This window comes from Solanum dulcamara, chromosome 2 (assembly GCF_947179165.1).
Source record: "Solanum dulcamara chromosome 2, daSolDulc1.2, whole genome shotgun sequence".
NCBI classification, from domain to species: domain Eukaryota; kingdom Viridiplantae; phylum Streptophyta; class Magnoliopsida; order Solanales; family Solanaceae; genus Solanum; species Solanum dulcamara.
In genome coordinates this window covers 9,825,030-9,846,689 of record NC_077238.1, presented here as the reverse complement: position 1 = coordinate 9,846,689, position 21,660 = coordinate 9,825,030, and the positions used below count along the sequence as shown (strand labels likewise).

Sequence of the window (21,660 nt, the reverse complement as noted above, 5' to 3'; positions counted from 1 at the left end):
CCTCCCTATAACCCTAGTGAAAGCTTTTTAAAAGCCAATATTCTTGCATGTTAATATAGGTTGAAATTCTTGTTCTTTTTTATCTTTTTATCAAAAAAGGCAACAATTAATTTGATTTTTTTACATAAATAATATCAATAGAGGAAATGAGATCTTACTAATTGCATCATGAACAGTTAACATGATACGAAATTGTTATTCTAATACGTTGTAAATTAAACGAAATAAATATTATGTAATTGCATCACTTTTTACTAATTACGTAATTAATTGCATGTTATAAAATTGCAGTTATATTTCAACATCTAATTAGCTAAATTTAATTAATCCTTTTTCAAGTTAATTTGACATTTTTTGTGATTCTATGTGGTAAAAAATCCCATTTATCTTCAACATTTGCAGCTTAATTCTAACTTGGCTTGTGTGAATTTGCTTACAATTAAAGGTCCTAAAATCAAATTAAAAAGGAGGATTGCGGTGAACTGACAGCTAGGCCCAAAAGTACGAAATTAATTAATTTCGTGATGAATTCGTACCGGACAAACCCTTGTTTGGAATTAATGTATAGAATAGTATTGTTGCATTTGTAGCTTAATTCTAACTCCATCGGTGTGATCATGAACTTGTTGATGTCATTCCCAAATTCAAATAAAGAATGAGTGTTACAGTAAACTAACAGTCAACGTAAAAATAGCCAATTTTATGATGTATTCTCATAATACAATTCCAATTCGATTGGGGTTGAGGCATAATATAATAGTATAGATGTTGTTGTATTTACAACTTTATTATATTCTATCATACAAAAGTGAAATTGGTTGTTGAAACTACTCAAATCATATATGATATATCAATTCTCATAAAATCAAAAAAAAAATAGCAAATCATCATCTCTTTTTTTTCATTGCTTTTTCTTCCAATATGTTTACAAAATGTAAAAAGAGATATAGACCATGCATGATCAAGCTCTTTAATTTCTAGAAATTACTCTAAACTAGAACAACTACAAATATCAATTAATTCTATCTTTGCTTTCACTAATTAATATTACAAATTTAATCCCAATTGAAGATCTAAAGGTTTACATGAAGTACTTTTTTGTTTAGTAGCTGAATTATCCAAATTAGTTGATGGAGGCTTCATGTAATTAATTCCACCATGTGTAAGAGTAAATGTACAATTAGAATCTTGATGAAATGGCCACTTTCCTCCTCCTGATAATGAGACTTGATGATCAAAACTAATTTGGGATTCTTCATAAACTGTAAATTGAGGGTCATAAAATTGATAATTAATAATATTACTATTGTTGTTGTTGTTGTAATTTTGATGATGAAAAGGTTGAAGATAGCAACTTAAGCTTGCTTTTCTTTCTTGAAGTTGTAGCCTTTTTTTCCTCATTCTTTCCTTTTTGTGAGCATTTTGATGACCTCCCAAAGCTTGAGAATTTGCAAATTGTTTTAAACAATATTGACAGTCAAATTTCTTCATTATTTCCTCATGATTTGATGATGAAGATAATATTTTTTCTTGATGATCTCTAATATTTCCTGATGAAACTGTGGAAGCTGATGATGAATTTACACTTTCTTGATCTTCTTTTGATGAATTCTTTTGGACTATTTTTGGAGATTTTTTTGGATCAATAAGTTCAAAACCAAAGATTTTGAGCCTCTTATTGTTGTTGTTTTCTACACATGATTTAGAAGAGGATTCATAATAATTTTCTCCATTAATATTGGATGATGGAGGATGTTCAAAAGTAGTAGAGACAACATCTTTGGCCATGTTAAATTTTTCTTGAGAAAATAAATGGATTTGAAAGAGAGAATAATAACAGAATAGAAGAAGGATGACTTATGATGGACTAATTTGTGTTTTGCATACTCTTTCTTATATAGTAATTTCAATGGGTTTTTGACTAGTATAAAAGTCATGAGCATCCAATCGACCGTGTAAACAATTTTTATATGATCAATATAATTTAATTTATTATAGAGAATTAAATATTATATAATGGTTGTTTTATGAGAATTTGGCAAATTAATAAATTTATTTATAATTATATATTATAAGTTATCTGATTATATAGATATTTTTTTATATTGTGTATAGAATTTAAATTCTTTTGACTATGCAATGCAACTGCTTTGCTTTTTATATATATAAAAATTGGCACAGGGCATAAATGTACCAATAGTCAATATTAAAGAAAGAGGGAGGGAAAAAGAATAGTCATATTAGGAAGCTGTCTCTCATGCAATATAAACAAATTTTGTAAAATATTAATGCATTAGATATACCATAAACTTTTCCAACCAAAGAGGATTGATCAGTTTGTATGATTAAAGACTAAAATAATCTTTTATTCTTACTTTTAAAACAAATATGGAATTAAAAAACATGCAATTATAGTACCACTTGATTACTTAAAAAATACAAATATTCCATGCTTGAAGAGAGGAGAATGTTTTAAATATTGTAAATGGAAAACAACAAAAGTCAAAGAAAGATAGAGGATGTAATCACCTGGAAGGACTCTAACAAATCTATCACTGTACTTAAAAGGCTTATTTATCACTTGTTTTATTGACCAATTGGTTAGTGGATTCATTCATGTATTGTTCTCTACCAAAACTTATAAAATACTGGGAATTTCAAATTCATCTATTAGTCAAATAAAAAATCTTAAGTTCGAACTTTAAATATTAAAATCGCCTTTTTAATGCTATTTCAACGCTCCCGCACACCGTACCCCTCTCCCCTCTCAAATATCAGACTTTTCTATGGAACTTCAAATTTAGTCGAATCTCAATTGATTAGTGGATTCAAGCGTTGTTCTCTAGCACCAAAGCTTATAAAATACAAGAAAATTGAAATTCATCTACAAGTCATTCATCTTTAAGCAGAAGTCTCGGGTTCAAGTCTTAATTATTAAAATTGACTTTGTTAGAGAGTATTATATCGTCACAATATACAATTTCTTCGTGTAAATTCAGATTTAGCCGGCCCTAATGTGTATATCAGACATGAGAGTTTGAAATTAAAAAAATTGAAATTGAATTTATTTAAATAAACATCTGTGGGTGACTAGTCCCATCTACTACAGAACTCTTAAATTATGTTCATGCACTACTAAACTGTAGAGTTGTGATTATTCAGCACTTAAATGAAGGTTCTTTGCAATTATCCAAACTCCTGTTCACTAAAAAAAATTATAAATAAATAGTTTAATCTTGACCATGTCAAAAGGGATGTAATTAAAAAAATAATTATGGGAGAGTAGTTGCTAAACAAAGAATATTAAGGAAGTGGTTGATGAGGTAAGCATATATACTAATTAGGGTCTTCTATGAGATCTGAGCATATCTTCTTAGAGCAAACAAACCATATTAATTTATTTGTTTAAGGTGAATCAAGTCATCATCTAATATCATTCAAAAAAAAATTAAAAAATATACTTATATTATTAAAAGAGAATCTTGGAGGAATGATAAAGTTATTTTTGCGTAATTTATAGATTACACATTCAAGTCGTGGAAGCAGTCATTAAAACTTATATTATGGTTGGTTGTATACGTCATACCCCTTAAGGTGTGGCCTTTTTTCGAACCTTACTAACGCAATATGGTTGATGCACGGCTACTGTCTTTTATATATTACATTATATTAGACATTAAGCAAAGGCATTTGTGTTGACAGTTGTTCCCTTTGGATTGGGACCCATAAATTGTAACTTTGTGGGACATGTTAGAAACTATTAGATTTTGTATGTTTATTCCCTTGTGTTACAAGATCTTCCATTGGTAAATATGAATTAGTCCACCAATCAACCTTTTCATTCTCATCAATTCCCACTCCTTTTCTTCAATTCTTTTTATTGGTTTTTTTCCTTTTATTTTATTATTGCTCACCTATATAAAAGTTATTGTCATGTTATCAGGAGGTCACGAGTTCAAGCCTGGAAACAGTCTCTGATAGAAATGCAAGATAAGGCTGCGTACAATAGACCCTTGTGGTTGGGCCCTTCCCTGAACCCTGCGCATGGCGGGAGCTTTAATACACCGGACTGCCCTTTTTCTAGTAAATTTGAACGCTTTAAGAGAAGAATTCCAACTAGGCATGTCACCATCAGACAATTTATTTATATCAACGAGTTAATTTTTCAGATGATCATTCTATTAATAGTTATTATATCAAAAAGTTATTTTTTTGTTAAAAAAAATTGGAAGAAAAAATGATGATTTTCTGAGATAATGTTAACCCTTATATTAACCACATGAGAAATTAGCTCCTATATCAACATGTGTAATAAATTTTTAATCTATATTTGAAGGACCAATCTTGGATTAGAATTTTGGTGGGTGGGTGTGGTGGGGTGGGGGTGGGTTGGTTTGGTTTTTAATCTTGATTGATTTCTTCTACATTTCATGTATCTTATTCATATCTTTTGCCTTTGTGGTAGATTACAAGATCACAAAGTGGCCCCTACCATCAGCTAACCTCTTTAAAAAGTCTTACCTTCATCCATTGTATTTTACTTCTAATCCTAATCAAGGGACAAAATCCCTTAATCAAAGAAACTCAAGTATTATTTTACTAGTTAAGATTTTACTCAAAAGAATGCCAAAATTGATATGTACAACAACAAAAAGTCAAAAATAATTCACTAGAAAAAGAGAAGCTTCAATGAAGCATGGTTTGTTCTCTAATTTCTTTTCTTTGGTTTAATTAATTAATTAATGTTGGCATGTCTTTAAGGAATGTTTTAATCAACTAATCAATATTTATCGCGTGGTTAGTAGAGCTTTTCCACGATTAAGACAATTCAAATCAAACTAATTTCAAAGAGTTCATGTGCATATATAGTTCAACTAATATAAATGGAACTTTAGGTGGGGGAAATTTGATTTAAGTCCTTTAATTCGGATATTATAATTAATTGTTGTCGTTTAAGTAAAGCAAGATAAGATAATAAGTAACAAGAAACAGAACTAATATTATGAAATGTGATAGATCAAGTAATCCTTTGTACTATTTAAGTTAGATCACCAATTAGAATTGTTATGAAGTGGTAAGTATTTTTTTTTATTTTTAATTAGAGGTATCAAATTTGAGTTTTCTTGAATACGAAATCACCTTTATTAAAGCATTTTATCCCCAATATAAGACTTTCTGATGTGAATACATATTTAGTCTGACTCGAGTACCAAAAACACTGATACTGGACAGGAAAACAAACAAAACAAAAAAGGGTAGATCAAAAGATATTGGAATTTTTGGTTGAACTAGGCATATGCCATCTGTCCTCCATTTCAATATGATTGATTTATGATTTTATTCTTTAAAAATCAAAAAACAAAATATCAATGCCACTTATTACCAATAAGCATAATTGGCAATGACAAAACAAACCACTACTTATATAATATAACTTCAGAAACATTTTTGCAGTTCAATGTACAATAAGATAACAAGTGTACAATCAATCATATCATATCATCTCAAAACCTTGCAAAGTGTTCAAATTTTTCTATCTATAATATTGAAGAATATGCAGAGTTGTGTGTATATATAATTCAAAATTGGATAATAATATGAAATTAATTAAGTTAGTTGCATGGGAAAGAAAAAGGACAATATTGACCATAAACCTAATATTCTAGCAACATGTTTGGTTTATTAATACCTTATTCTAAACAGGATGAAATATTGAATTAAGTAGTTGTGAATGAGATCATGAGAATCCATTTGGATGGTACAATAATCAATTGAGTAGGGACTAAAGTTTTCAAACTCTCTAGAGCCAAGTTAATTAATTACTTTTATCATAAAAGTGCCACCACAAGTTTAATTAAATATAATTTAGTATAAAGACTTTAGGAATAGAGAAATTAAAAGCACAAGTTTTTGTACCAAAACTTTGATGGAAGTTGAAATGGTCCCTCTTTAATGCTATCCACACATGAAATTAAACTTGGTTTTTTTTTTATACAGAGAAAAAAAGTTTATTTCATTTTATTTTCCCTTCTTTCTTGAAAGCATGAATGGAAATCGTATCTATTTGGCTTTTAATTAAAAGGATATTTGCTAGCAAAATCTCCAAGTTTTCGGCTAAAAGATTTTCGTCTAAATGTTTTGTTTACAAATAATAATGTATAGTCCATTTTTTCGACTGAAAATATGTTGTAGAGATCATACAAATTGTGAATAACAATCACGCGTTAGGCATTTCATATTTTAGTTGAAATGAGATCAAAAGAAATCTTCAGAGAGATTGTTGCAAGCAAGCCAATCTAATGCTCCCTCGGTTCCAATTTGTTTGTCACAACAGGGGATGAGCCAACTTGGAGTCAGGGATACATCCGAACCCTCTTCGATAGAAAATTATACTATTTATACATAGTTAAAATTATTTTTTATGTATATATAGTAGATGTCAAACTTTTTCAGCTAATTCGTAATTTACTTCTTCATATTTTGAAATCCCTTGGTGAGAATCCTAGCTTTGCCATTAGACACTAAGCTTTAAATAATAAAGTAGATTTTTAAATTTTGTGGTCTTATAAGAAATATGTAAAATGTATCAAAATATTCTTTAATCTAGTGGTCTTAAACCAAGTTATGTGAAAAATCAAAATTAAAAAATTATCAAAAAGAAAAAAGACTTTCTTTTTTAAACTAACCAAAAAAACAAATTGGAATAGGTGTACTATTTTAAATTAGTTGGTGCGGAAAAACCATTGCATCCATCAATTCTCTGTGACAAATAACGAACCTAGATACATGGTATCTACGTGTGTCCCAAATTTCATTTAATGGTCAACGGCGACACTTCCATTGCTCCCCAAAACACATTTTTTGTGTTTAGTTGACTATTCATCTGCCGCTGTTACGAAATCACTAGACACAAACTCAACGACATAATTTCAAGCAAAACTAGTTACTTTTGTTTGGTTAACTACTTGAAATGTTTGGTCAAGTCCTATAGCAAGCGAGCAAACGGACACATATAGTTCGAGAAGAAAATAGTTCACACATTCACACTTAATTAGTTAGCGTGTTTACAGAAACATACATGTAAATGTGGCGCGGGCTCATACATTTTCATCTCACACAGTTGTACAAAAAAGAAAGCTGATCGACAAACAGATTGAAAAATACCATAAATGGGTATCTGCGCCAGATGGAGAACGATTTCCAGATTTCTTTCTCAATCATGAATAGCTCATGACATGGTATGTTTAAGGACACAAACTTTTTTGTTTTCATGCCGGAGGGTTTACTGGTGCGTAATTCCCATAATAATGAGGATAGCACAAAAACAAAATAGTGACAAACAACAAAAGAATCAGACTTCTTTTGGCAAAATATTTTGCCCTGTGTAGGAAACTACAGAATTGACAAGGGGATCTACCAACTGATCCATACATATTTGCCCAGCTAGAACGAGAAGGAAATATATGATCTACAAGGTATATGAAGAGTTGCATGATCTCACTTCAGCTCTCATGGTTTTTGCATCAAAGCATTCCAGAATGTACCTGAATTGCATCAGTTCACGTAATCATACTTGTCTCCTGGCACGAGATGCTAAGGCAAGCAGAATCTTTTTTCTCGGACCCTACAAATTTAGGCATCTCTTCAGGAAAAGCTAGGAAAGAAAAAAACCACTATCTGAGAACTGTTAAACCAATAAAGCAGAGGGGTAAAGACAGTATATTTTGACGCATGCCAAACTATAGATATATCATATGGAAAAGCCGTTACATATTCCCCATAGTAACTTTCCTTTTGACTTACATCCACAAGATCATGGATGTTGGGCCGAGAATGACAGCTGAAGACAAATGAAAGGCCCCTGAGTTCCCTCTATCTCTCATCAGTGTAAAATATGAATGATGTCCTGCTCCCTTTTCTTATAACGCAAGTCATTCCTTCACTTTCCAAATGAATGACTACTTGACTTATATCGTTATAGGAGAAGGATTAATATATGTACCTCAAAAAATATACATACATTGAGGGAGTTTACATGGATCAATGTATGTTTTTTCTAGAAACTGATTAAAGAAAAAGCTGCAATTGTGAAAATGGTGCTATGTAACTTTTGTATCATGCAAATACATTTTAAAGGTTTCCTAGTCAGAAGGTAAATACAGTTCTGAGAGAAGCTTATAGAAGAGGTGAACTTCAGTTTGGACATATGAGTGCCACACAAGGAAAAGAATTCAATTAAGCAGATGGAAAAATGCATGACCGTAAACACCCCAAAAAAATCTGAAAACAAGAAGAGAAGGAACACTGGTACACACAACAAAATCCAGAGCATTCAACTGAGAATACTAGGTCTTCAACAATAATCAAATATCATATTTAATAAGAAGCATACCATGGGTACTCCCAACTCTTTCAGATCATTGTCACCCATCTGCTTCAATGAATACAAATCCACCTGCAGCACAGTACAAGGTAGATATAATAGCTGTAAAGAATTTACACCTACGATTAATCAACCATTCAATAGAAAAAAGACAACATTAACACATTTGTGACGAGAAATGAGTGAACAGAGTTTATAAACTACATCAAATCAGCAAATCGAGTCCAACACATCAGAAAACATGAATAGATATGCCTAAAACAACCCTTCTCTGTGACTATCCACACACGAAAGACATTCACATCTAAACTTGAGAGAAGAATGATGTGGAAGAGTTACAGCCTGCAGAGCTCCAATAAGTACTACAGTAGCTGCAACCTCAAGACAGATTCCTAATCCAATGGCCAAGCTCGTCCAAATTCCAAAATTTTACACCATGCCACTAAAGTTACAAATATTATAATAAGGTCGTTAAATACAGATACACACTATGTGAACTAGGCTTTGCCCTGGAAGACTCATGTTGGCACTACTCCTTGGACCAATGCACATAAAATAACAGCATGCCCTTTCTCCAGCAACAAAACCACCTTTCTGTAAGTTGCTTACCATTTTAGTTGCCCTTAGAAATCACCCAGACTTCACTCTAATATCTATCGTCCAACACATAACACTGTCACTGTCAAATTCTAGTTCTGAATCCAGTAATCCAATCACAGTACATGGCCAATACATTGCAAATAAGTGTGTTTCTTTAAGCTCATGTTCCCCTGGGCCAACCTTAACAGTTCAGTCTTTCTGGTATTCTGTCCTCACACTGACTAGAAAAGGAGAATGTTACTGCTCCATTCTTTAACTTTTTTCACCCAAATTGTTCAATTCTTAACTTCACTCTGAATGTGCTCTTGGTTTCTGTCGGAAACTAGGAATGCTTCCAATCCTTTACAACCACAACCACTAGTTTCTACCGAACTACCTAAACATAAAATTAAATTAACCATAAAAAGGTTACTCATCTGGCATTCTTCTTTTCCCTGATCTGAGTCAATTTTACGGGGCATAAGTAGGGAAATAATTTTGTTCCTTGGATAAATGAACTTCAAAAGTACTTTGACGCATCAATTGCAAGAACAGAAACCCAAAGGGGTATTCTCTTCTCACACTTGCAGCATCAAGTAGATATGAACTCTATATATTTCTCAAGAGTTCAATACTCAAAGCAAGTGACCATTACAAGTAACCATATCGAGTAGCTTGAATGCAAAACCCAATCCACAAGATCTCATAACTGAATACGAACTGTGTAGATCTTCTACAAGTTTTGAGGAAATAGATATTGCAGAGTTTTAATGGTATATAGCATTCATTAATGCATACATTGACTGCTTATCTTAAACATGCAATGATGCTTAATATTAACAAAGTTGAGATTAATAAATTCAATAACGTTGCAACTGAAACGATACTAGAAGGTGATGGACATACTTCCTCAGCCTTGAAATGGATAGCATATTTCTCTAGACCCAACGAGTGCAAAAAGCTATCAACAGTAGGTTGATCCTCAACCTGCATTAAAGGAAAGAGAAAGAACTTTTAGTGAACAGTAAACCAAATTCTTTTTAACTTATTGTGTTCTTTTTAACCGCCAATTGTTTATCCATCGTGCACAGTATGCAATATATCAAGACATGGCTATGGCCAAATATGTCTAATCCCGTCAGTAGCTAAGTACACCATTTTATCTCGGACAGGAATGAGAATACAAGCTCCATAGTTCCACTATCCAACATCAAAATTTTTTTCAAGACCCGGTGAGGTTAGTCTACTTGATATGTGAATAATTTGTTAAAGAAGAATAAAGGCAAGAAGGAGCAAAGTTCACAAACACCAAAATGATTGTTAAGAACACAACCACAGAATATGAAGGGCCAAAAGATATCCAAAAAGGAACATTATAAATAATTCTCAAGAGTGGATAACAGATGATCACAAACAAGTATAGCCCTCTTTCATTATTACTTTGGACAAGATTAACCATTTTCCTTTTAGCAACTCTTATACAGAAAAGATATGTTTTTTACAAGAAAACAACTAGGTGTTTATATTTACCCTTTACTCAAAAAAAAATGATTTTTATGAGCATCTGTTTAATTAATATTGGTATGGAAGTGACTGGGAATAGGATAAATATGATGTTTGATTACCAGGAGAAAATCTCACCATATAATCATCTAAGCTATCACATATCTGAACATGAAATTTCAGTAAAAGAGGAAACAAAGATAAAGGAGAAAGTCAAGTAGATTGTACTGCATATGAACTTTTCTGCACTAGACTCCGCGATTGAGGGATTGGGGCACGCAATGGTGCGACAGTCTTTCCTGGTCCGGCAGGTTGGGATGTATTTGAAAGGTAACCTGCAGAAGTCATGGGGCGTGAAAGCTCAGAGACATCTTTCCTTGTGTATGAACTGAGTCTCGGGTCATCATAAGGTGTCACTGGAGGTCTTCTCTGCAGTTCCTCCCCTCTCCTTGGTGGTGAAATACCTCTAGAAGAACTAAGAACTCCATCTGGTGATCTTCGCCTTAAACGATCCAGTGTCCAAGGGGAATAAGAATTCCTTATTGAGTCCATCAGTGGTAAAACATCTGCATTTCTCGCCGAGGGAGCTCGTCCCAATATGCTCAAACTCCTTGACTCAGGTGTATTATACCTAACATCCTTTAGCTCTGGACGGTGCCCTCTAAAATCCCTGGCTTCAGGCATGTACTGTCTTGAATCTTTGATTTCAGGCAAATATTGTCTAGAACCTCTTGAATCAAGCATGTGCTGTCTATTATCCCTCGGCTCAGGTACTCGTGCTCTATTATCCCTCGGCTCAGGTACTCGTGCTCTGTTATCCCTCTGATCAGGTATGTGCTGCCGGGAACTAGGTTTTGCTGTTGAAGACTGAGCAGGCCTTGATAGGAAATCACGGAGATCCACCCCACTCTGCTGGCCATTGCTATGACCTCGGTCAAGTGCAGTTTTCCGCATGATTTTATATCGCAGGTCATCTTTACCAAGCCTCCCATCTTCATTAAATCATAGGGAACAAAATTAACAATCTGGAATTTGGTTGTATATGCAACAAACATGAACATGGAGAAGCAGTGAAATTATTACTACCTTCAATGCCACTAGAGGCACGAGAGCCCAATCTACTTCCATCACCTCGCTGACTGCAAAATATGAAATGTGGATATTGTGTGTGAAAGCGTAGAAATTACACCTACAAAGGGGTTGCAATCAAATCATTCCATTCATAGGAAATTTTGTTTTCAATGCTTAGATTGCAATGCTAACAGTTATGTGGTTAAATTTCAATTTACATTTAAATTAATTAACAGCAATTAGTTTGTTCTTCTTTTATTTCCTTTGATAAGGACAACCATTGGTTTCCTCCCATTCATAAAATGTTTTAAATTCAGTATGTTGACACAGTCACACAAATTAACGCTAAACATTAGACATACAACCTAAAACAAAAAGATCAAATCACACAACTAAACTATTTCAAGGAAAAGAATAGAGAGTTCACCGTTTATTATTGAATTCGGTTGTTGAATCTGCAATGCTACCTAGTCTATCTCTGACAGACCGTTTACTCCCAACTGCTGGCCCAGAATCAGGAAAGGGATGATCTAATCCAGGTCCTGCCTTCTTTACCACCTGTCAATATACAATGAAACCACATATGAAAAGCCAAAATCAAAACTTCATCACAAAGAAAATCAAATTACTCAACAACAGCTCCGTAACACCATTTCCATTACATAATGTAACACTATCCCCTCCAAACCAAACAATGAAACATTCGAAGATAAATTCAGTTTTGTTTTTTCGATCAGTAACATTCAAAGATAAATTCAACTCATTAGATGAGACAGAGCTCTCTGCTACAATAACAAGTCATTGGTAAATATAACATGAAAACAATCAAACATGCATACAACGAATTGCAATAACAAACTATTTCTACAGAATACATCCTCCGCAACAGATAACACAGCATGAATTCTAATTTCTACACTTCTAAATTTAAATAAACATAAATTAAACAAATTCATACGGAAAGGATGAAACAGCATTGTTTCTCCATTTCCAAATTTCGTTACGACCTTCTGAGCATCGAAACTTAAAAAAAAAATCAAAGGAAGAAACAAAGAGAGATTCTCACACACCTGACCGCTGCGTCCTAGCGTGATTGTAACTCGAGAGCTCGAAGCCTCCGCCATTTAAGCAACTCCGAAGACCTATATCGGCAAATCAACGTATAGGCCGGAATTGTACAGCATGCAACATCAAAAATCCTTCAGAAATGGCGAAAGCAGCAGCTCCGATGCGAAACTTGAAATCTGGCCTTAGGGTTTCACTGAAAGAGATGTAGTGGGGGGGGGGGTGGAGGGTCTGTCTTTACTCTGTGTGTGTGTGTGTGTTTGGTGCCAAGTGTGAATAGATCAGTGCATGAGCACGTGAAGACTGAGCGCGTACAATTCAGATGGATTCATAGGTGGGCTTTTACTGAAAAATGAAGGCCCAATGGGCTTTTTACAGCTTCCATCTTTTGGGCAAAATACACAAATAGCAGATTTTAGGAGTGTCCGGAGCCGAAATGGCAACTTTTTTTTGTAAAAAATTTAAAAACGGTAATTAATTTTGATATAAAATTAAAAGGGCAAAAACACACCCTATGGTGTGATTTTTCCTCTGTCAGATAATGTACATCGTTTAAGAAAAGTCGCACCACATGGTGCGACTTCCTTTAAACGGTGGGCCACGCTCCTCTTCCCATTCCCACTCTCCTACACCATCCCCAGCCCCCACCCCGTTGCCCATCCCACCCCCCAACTATATTAAAATACTTTACAAATATACAATATTGGAAAAAATATATTGATTAAATATGTACATTTATTTGTTACTTATAATAAAGTTAGTAATTTACTCTACTTTTCATTAGGAGAACATGCTGGATGCATTAAGTAAATATGTGTTTAAATAAAATTAAAATGAATTAACTAGTTGAAAACTTATGATAATGAGAATGGAATGTGAGGGAATTAAAAAAAGATTATATCGCCATATTAACCATAAGTTATTAAGCAAGAACAAGACAAAATTGATCAACTCTTTTAAATTGAAACTTGAAAGCCACTTTTACAAGTAAAAACATAAACAATCGTGATGATATGTTGTTATTACTAAAAATACATTTATAACACTTCATTACTCATTAATATTTTATTTTTAAAATTTTTCACATTTGAAATAAATATGTAATGGCACTTTCTACTTATAAATGAAGTTTTTCTAAAGTTATTTAATATAATTATTTATTGTCACCAAGAGTTAAGTTTTTATAAATTTTATATAGTGTTAAGAGCCAAGCGTTCAACGCACATTCTCAAAACTAGTATATATATTATCTTTTTTTTTTTTTTTTTTAGTTTCCTATCTGGTGTCTGGTACCCACGTTGGAGTGTGACCCACCGTTTGGAGATGGTGTGGGGGAGGGAGAGTGGGAAAGGGAGTGTGGCCCATCATTTAAACGGTGGACTAACGTCTGTTATCTGACAGAGGGGAAGTCGCACCATAGGGTGCGTTTTTGCCATTTTTGTTTTATACCAAAATTAATCGCCGTTTTGAATTTTTTGCAAAAAAAAAGTTGCTCATTCGGCTTTGAACTCGATTTTAGGGACCTATTTAAATTATAGCCATCATTGTATAAAAACTGTATTTAGGTGCCGTTTGGCACAAATATATTAGGGAAAAACTTGGAAAAAAAAATTGAGAACTAGTGTTTGGCCGTATAACTTGTTATAACTTGGCAAATATATTTGGCAAACATCCCAAGTTCTACAAAAAAAAATTAGAATTTCCACAGATATATTAGGGAAAAACTTTTTAAAAACTTGGAAACTAATATTTGGCCATATAACTTGCTATAACTTGGCAAATATATTAGGCAAACATCCCAAGTTTCCAAGTTCTACAAAAAAAAAACTAGAATTTGGGCTAAATTCTAGTAGTTGGGAACTTTTTAAAATTTAAAAATTAGCCAAATTTTTATATTTCATAAAACACTCATCATCTATTAATCCCAGTTAATATCTATCTACAACCAATTCCATTATAATATCAACTCGTCGGGAAGAGATTGTTCTTAGAATACAGGAAAATTATATAAAAGAATAGCTTGTTACTACCTCCTCCTAAATCATTGTTGTTTTTAATATATTGTTGAACCAGTGATAAGTTTGAGTTATAATTTGAGTGACTAGTTTGAGAAAAAGAATAACTTTTTTTAATGGGTTATAATTTATCCTGAACCGGTGACAAGTTTGAATATGCAATTACTGTATTACTTTTGCTCATATTGTTATTTTTATTGTTGTTAATGGTCATCAATTATGTTATAAGATTATTTTTTAACGAAATATGTTTATTATAAAATAATAATACAAATTTATGAGTGATTTTAATATTTTTTAGAACTTATATATATAAATCATAATTTTTGAAAAGCTAAATACTTCTCCCAAAGTATATGGCCAAATACATGGTAAAATTTTACCTAAAATTTCACTCAAAAATAACTTATCAAAAAATACTTAGAAATTTATGGTCAAACGTTAATTAAGTTTAGCCGCTTTGAAATCAAATTCTCATTCACAATGTTTGAAGTTTAGCAGTAAACTTTCAAAAAAAAAAATCTCTAAAAATAAAAATTGAACACGTGAACTTCATCCATTTATGAGTATAACTTCGGGTATAAATATCTAAAGTTAATTAGGTTGTTAAAATCTAACTTCAGAGATGTACTCAACTTATATTGCTAGTTTCCTAAAATTGTTTCTCAATGTATATAACAATACTTAAAAACAAACAGATAACCAAAATAAATTAATTATTATTTAAGAAAACTAATTTTTTTCATCAATAGAACGATGTAATTATCTATGTTTGTCTTTTTCTTATATTTGTTGTGATGGAAATCTAGAATGCAATGCCAATGACTAGGGGTGCTCACGGTTCGGTTTGGATCGGTTTTTATTTAAAAAATAACCAAACCAATTGAGTCGGTTATTCAAATTGTCAAATCAAACCAAACCAAACTATATCGGTTTTTACTATTCGGTTTTTGTCGGTTTTTATCGGTTTTTTCGGTTTTTGTCGGTTTTTAAATCACCTTGTAGACACTAGTCACTATTTGAATTTAAACTTATTTGAAATAGTATTGCCAAGAATAGTCACTCCTAAAACTAAACTCAGGAGCATAATTATTCTTAGCAATGATGATATGAAGTCCACATTTTGTTTACTTTTACTTTGGGTCCAACCATGCAAGATGGACTCATTTCATTAGAAGTCCATCAAAATATTTTGACCCAATCTAGTATAATTCAAAAGCATGGCCAAGATCAAGAATATAAAAATTCAATATAAATTGTATTTTTTCATAAAAAAATTAAAATACACACACATATATATACAAATTTAATTTTTAAAATATGTATATATAAAGTCGGTTTGGTTCGGTTTTTTCGGTTTTTTTTAGACTTGAAACCAAAACCAAACCAAATATAGTCGGTTTTTAAATTTAAAAACCAAACCAAATCAAACCAAATAAATGTCGTTTTTTTTTTCCGGTTTGGTTTGGTTATCGGTTTGGTTCGGTTTTTCGATTTTTCGTGTTCAGCCCTACCAATGACTATCCATTTTTTATATTTGTTGCAATCATAATTTGTTTTGCTTATGATTACTCTATATAACATATTGAACAAAAAACATATTTTTAAAAATACATTAACAAGATTTCTTGGTCAATTTAGCTATATAACCATCCAATTTTTAAATGAATTGAGTTAACAAATAAAAGATTTATCAACCTAACAGGTCAAACAGGTTATGCTTCATGGGTTAATTTTGTCATTCTTAGCATAATGTTATAGGGAAAAAAGTATAAAGTATGTGACTAAGCAAACATTAACTAGTGGATTACTTAGCATATTTATAATTATAACTAATTACAATTAGGGCGAAATCCATTGGTGGCCCCCTAAAGTTGGCACCAACTTTCACTTAGACACCTCAACTAGGCTTTGTTCATTTTAGACACCTCAAGTAAGGCTCTAATGTGTCATTTTGACACTTTGTGCTGACTTGGCACATTGTGTGTATTGCACTCATTTTAAGCGCGTGAAGAGCGTTTTTTCTTTAAAAATTTTTTTGTTGTTCTTCTTCTTCATTTTGCCTTTCTCTCTGCAAATTTTACTAACTTTTCCAAGAATAAGAAAATAATGAACCCGACCCCAAAAAAAACAATAAGAAAACAACAGCAATAAGAATAACAAGAGATCTTGGAATATAAGAGAAACCATATAGAAAGTTATGGAGCTAATTGTTTGAGTAAATCAACAAAATTTCTACAATTCTATTACCAATAAAACCGAAAGATAGTCCATTTATCATTTACGAGCATAAATCGATTCATTTAATCACCGCGATCAACTCAAAATTTGAAGAACATATCATATACAGAAAATTTTCAACAATACTAAACATAAATTAGGGTTTTAACGATAAAAATTGTCATCGATCCTCAAATTAAATCAAAAAATCCTCTTTTTTATAGTAAATACAAGCAAATTAAATCTTAATCGGAAAAAATTGATGGAATGCTACCTGTAAAAACTAGAATTTAACAAACTTTGCGAAGATTGAATCGGATCAGAAGGAATTAATCCGCAATACGAAGAAGGATATTTCTTTCCTGGATATTGGGATGAAAAAAAATATAGATTTATGAAAAAAATGTCACGTGTATTTTTAATAATACTGTAAATCCAATAATAAGTAGACACATAGACAAAACTTTTTAATTAATTTTTATTTTTAAAAAAATATTATTTAGATAAAAAAATGTCACGTGTCTTTATTTAATTCGCTGCTTTTGACACGTCAAGCGAATGCATTACACACACTTAATATATTTTGATGATTGTCAAAAAAGTGTCAAAATGACACATCGGAGCCTTACTTGAGGTGTCTAAAATGAACAAACCCTAGTTAAGGTGTCTAAGTGAAAGTTGGTGTCAACTTTAAGGGGCCACCGATAGGTTTCGCCTACAATTAGCCACTAATATTTCATCCAGATGGCTATCAGCATGCCGGCCCCACAATCTCAAATTGTATCAAGGACATAACTGCCCTCTCTCTTGCATATCTTCCCTTTTATACAAATTATCTATTATCTCTCATCTTACATTTCACTGATTTTTCTCCTAAATTTACTCAACCATATCAATTTATGAAATTTCAAATATATTCTTTCTCCCACCTAATCATGCTTCCCCACTTTTAGGTAACTTACGTTGGCGATCTTCAATTATTATTATTTTATTTTTATTTTTATTTTTCTATTTTATTCATTCATTCAAATAATTTTTATCTACCATCTTTAATTTTTCAATTAAATCAACAGGAACATACAAATCATGGTTGAACAAACTCCATCAAAGATGATCACTCAAGGTTACTGTTAACTTTCCTAACTAACTGGCTAACTAACTCTGTTAACTAATTAGAACTTTGTTGTTCCGTCAATTTCTATCCAGAATTTTACATATTTCAGAGACTTTACAATGGCAAAGGGATGGGGATTGGTAGAGAGTACGATGGATTATATTGGCTTATAAGAAGATGAATCTATAAAGGCATGAGCAGTAATAAGAGATCAACCAAATTCAGTATTATGGTATAACAGGCTTGGTCATCCTTCTATGGATGTACTCAATAGTATTGTTGATTTGAATATAAAGATGTGTAAGGCAACACAACAACATTGTATAATATGTCCTATGGCTAAGCAAAACAGACTAAAATTTCCACTTAGTAGATCCTCAACTGATAATTGTTTCCATTTAATACATATTTGGGGACCTTTCAAGGTTTCTACCTATGATAGAAAGTCTTATTCTTTGACAATTGTGGATGACGTCAGCAGGTATACTTGAGTATGTTTGATTCAATCTAAGTGTGATGTTATTGTTGTGTTGAAAGATTTCTTATTTAGAGTAAAAAATCAGTTTGATGTGAATGTTAAAATTTTGAGGTCTGATAATGGAAAAGAGTTTTTTTAACTCAAGTTGCCATGAACTATTTTCCTCTCTTGATATTGTTCACCAAAGTACTTGTCCGTATACTTCACAACAGAATGGAATTGTAGATATAAAACATAAACATATTTTAGAAGTTGCAAGAGCCTTGAAGTTTTAAAGTGGTGTTCCAAATAGATTCTGGGGTGATTGTGTTAGAACATTTGTTTATCTTTTTAACAAGCTGCCTTCTAGTGTATTAAAAAGGAAATCTCCCTTTGAGATTCTGCATGGTAAATCCTGTTATTTTTTTATCATCTCAAAGTATTTGATTGTCTTTGCTTTGCTAATATGTTTCCTAGAGAAGACAAGTTTGAATCTAGAGTTAGAAAGTCAGTATTCCTCGGCTATGAGGAGACACAAAAATGATACAAATTGTTTGATATGGAGGCTGGGACCTTTCTTATGAGTAGAGATATCAGCTTCAGAGAGAACATATTTCCTTTTAAAGAAGCAAAAAGGCACCATGATGAGAACATCTTATCAATTATAGTTGCTAAAAACATGTTGTCATTGATAACACTCCTAATAAAGTTATAGTGGATACAAATACCTTTTCATCAGAGGTACCTATAGAGGTAGTGGACACTACAACAGATGAGACTACAATAGTTGAGACAAACATTCTATCATCTGAAGTAGAACAAGCTGAAACTACTGAGGAGGAACCAAGGTTAGTTACACATGTGGAGTCTAAACAATCGGAACCAAGAAGAACCAATGGTAGATCAGCTAAACCACCCATATGGATAAAAGACTATGTGCTAAGCAAGAAGACAGTTGGTCAAGCTTTATTGTTTTGCATTTCTGATTACATCTCCTACTCTACTTTATCATCCACTTATCAGACCTACCTAACTATTTTTTCAGCTCATCTTGAACCTTAGTCATTCAAGGAAGCATCCCAATATTAGAGATAGATTGAGGCAATGAAACAGAAGACTCATGCATTGGAAGAAAATCATACATGGGACATAGTTGATCTTCCAACAAGCAAGCAATTCATAGGGTTTAAATAGGTATATAAGATTAAATACAAGTCAAATGGTAAGGTGGAAAGATTCAAAGCTAGACTAGTGGCAAAAGAATATAATCAAAAAGAAGGTTTGGATTTTCATGATACATTTTCACCTGTAGATAAGATGGTTTCTATCAGGACTATAACAAGTCTAGCTGCATCTAAGAACTGGTCTATCTCACAAATGGATGTGAGTAATGCCTTCTTGCGAGAAGATCTGTATGAAGATGTCTACATGCACTTACCTCAAGGTTTCTATGGGGAAAGAGAGAAGAAAGTTTGTAAACTAGTCAAGTCTCTTTGTGGATTGAAGCAGGCCTCCAGACAATGAAATATCAAGCTCACTGATGCACTTATCACTGCAGAATACTCCCAAAGTGCTTATTATCATTCCTTATTTACTAAGAAGAATGACATGGATATAGCTATGATTTTAGCATATGTGGATGGCCTCCTAATTATAAGTAGTACACATGATTTGATTAAAGAAGCAAAGCGGACCCTACACCAACACTTCAAAGTTAAATACTTGGGAGACTTAAGATACTTCCTTGGCATTGAAGTTGTGAGGTCAGGGAAGGGAATACTCCTAAAACAAAGGAAATACAGTTTGGAGTTAGTCTTAGAAGTAGGACTCAATGATACTAAACCAGTCCTTACACCATTAGAGGCAAATCATAAACTTACCACAGTGGAGTATGATATTCACATGGGAAACAAAAGTGATCCTGAAATAAAAGATATGATTGGATATCAAAAGTTAATTGGGAAGTTGATTTATCTCACTATCACTAGGTCAGACATGTGCTTTGTTGTGCAAGTGCTTATCTAATTCATGCAAAGGCCAAAACAATCTCATCTAGAAGCTGCAATGAGAATAGTGAGGTAACTCAAAGGATCACCAGGTCTTGGCTTATTCTTCCCATCTAATACAATACTGGAAGTAAATGTTTACTGTGATTCTGACTGGGCAGCCTATCCCAATACTAGAAGATCAGTCACTAGTTATGTGGTGAAGTTAGGGGGTGCTCTTCAATCTTGGAAATCCAAGAAACAATAGACAGTAAGTAGAAGTTCAGCAGAAGCTGAATACATGAGCATGGTAGTGACATTTGCTGAGTTAACATGGGTATATGGTCTTCTAAAGGAATTGAATTGTGCAGTTTCCACTATTGTTGCATTGTATTGTGATAACCAAGTCGTCATACAAATAGCTTCTAATCTTATTTTTTATGAGAGGAATAACCATATAGAGATTGATTGTCACTTTGTTAGAGAGAAGATCAAGAGTGGTCTGGTCTAACCTCAGTTCATTCCTACATCTATACAACTTGCAGATGTGTTAACTAAAGGTTTAAGGACTGCTCAATATCAAATGTTAGTATATAAGCTTCGTTTGTCCAATGTTTTTTATATACCAGCTTTAGGGGGTGTTAATTGATGCCTAGCTTTTTAAGTATGTTATTAGATGATTAGTTAATAGAGTTAGTTGGCCATTTAGTTAGGTCTTCAATGGAAAGCTTGAATCCTTGAATTTTGAGGAAAAATCTTATTGGATATGATTTTAGAGAGAAGGGGATGAAGATTAGGGTTCTTTGGAGAGGCAAAAGACTGAAAAATATACTCCAAAATGCATCCAAGTTGTATATATAGGTATTAGGTAATTTTCCCAAAATGCCCCTCTAAAATCTGGAAAACTGAACAAGTCCGCAACAGGTCCGCGACAAGGACGTGTCGCGCACATTTTTGGTCGACAAAAATGAAATCTGGAAAAAATTCGTCAAAGTTCACTGCAGGTCCGCGACGTGGACTTGTTGCAGACCTCTCTGTTCAACCAAGCATAAATTTTGAGTCTGAACTCAGAAAAATATAATCTTGGTGGCGTTGGAAATAAGACTTAAATACCTTTAATTTGATAGGTCATAAGCCACCCAATTCATTATATTTTAGGAGATATGGTCATTTGAAGTTGACCCTTATACGGACTCATTCGGAAACTTAGCCGAGAGGAATTCTTTGGACTTGTTTGGGTTTTAGGGATCCCTTATGACCCTAAATCA

At 32.7% G+C, this 21,660-nt stretch overlaps 2 protein-coding genes across 2 annotated transcripts; both read right to left on the bottom strand.

The window, feature by feature from the left end:
* Positions 1–877: 877 nt before the first annotated feature.
* Positions 878–1,853, bottom strand: LOC129880280 (zinc finger protein 5-like). The gene has a single exon (XM_055954244.1). The coding sequence runs from the start codon at positions 1,786–1,788 to the stop codon at positions 1,048–1,050; it is 741 nt and encodes a 246-aa protein (XP_055810219.1). The 5' UTR covers positions 1,789–1,853; the 3' UTR covers positions 878–1,047.
* Positions 1,854–7,016: 5,163 nt separating this feature from the next.
* LOC129880279 (uncharacterized) lies at positions 7,017–12,849 on the bottom strand. The gene is made up of 7 exons (XM_055954243.1): positions 12,607–12,849; positions 11,964–12,094; positions 11,552–11,604; positions 10,694–11,457; positions 9,869–9,949; positions 8,393–8,455; positions 7,017–7,624 (listed from the first exon to the last, which is right to left on the bottom strand). Exons 1-7 carry the CDS (start codon positions 12,658–12,660, stop codon positions 7,568–7,570), a joined length of 1,203 nt encoding a protein of 400 aa, XP_055810218.1. The 5' UTR covers positions 12,661–12,849; the 3' UTR covers positions 7,017–7,567.
* Between the last annotated feature and the right edge of the window lie 8,811 nt (positions 12,850–21,660).

Coding starts and splice junctions, on each gene's coding strand:
- LOC129880280 (XM_055954244.1), bottom strand. CDS start 1,788: ATGGCCAAAGATGTTGTCTCTACTACTTTTGAACATCCTCCATCATCC.
- LOC129880279 (XM_055954243.1), bottom strand. CDS start 12,660: ATGGCGGAGGCTTCGAGCTCTCGAGTTACAATCACGCTAGGACGCAGC. Junction 11,458..11,551: donor TGCCTCTAGTGGCATTGAAG/GTAGTAATAATT, acceptor GATTTAATGAAG/ATGGGAGGCTTGGTAAAGAT. Junction 9,950..10,693: donor TGCAGAAAAGTTCATATGCA/GTACAATCTACT, acceptor CCTTTAATGCAG/GTTGAGGATCAACCTACTGT.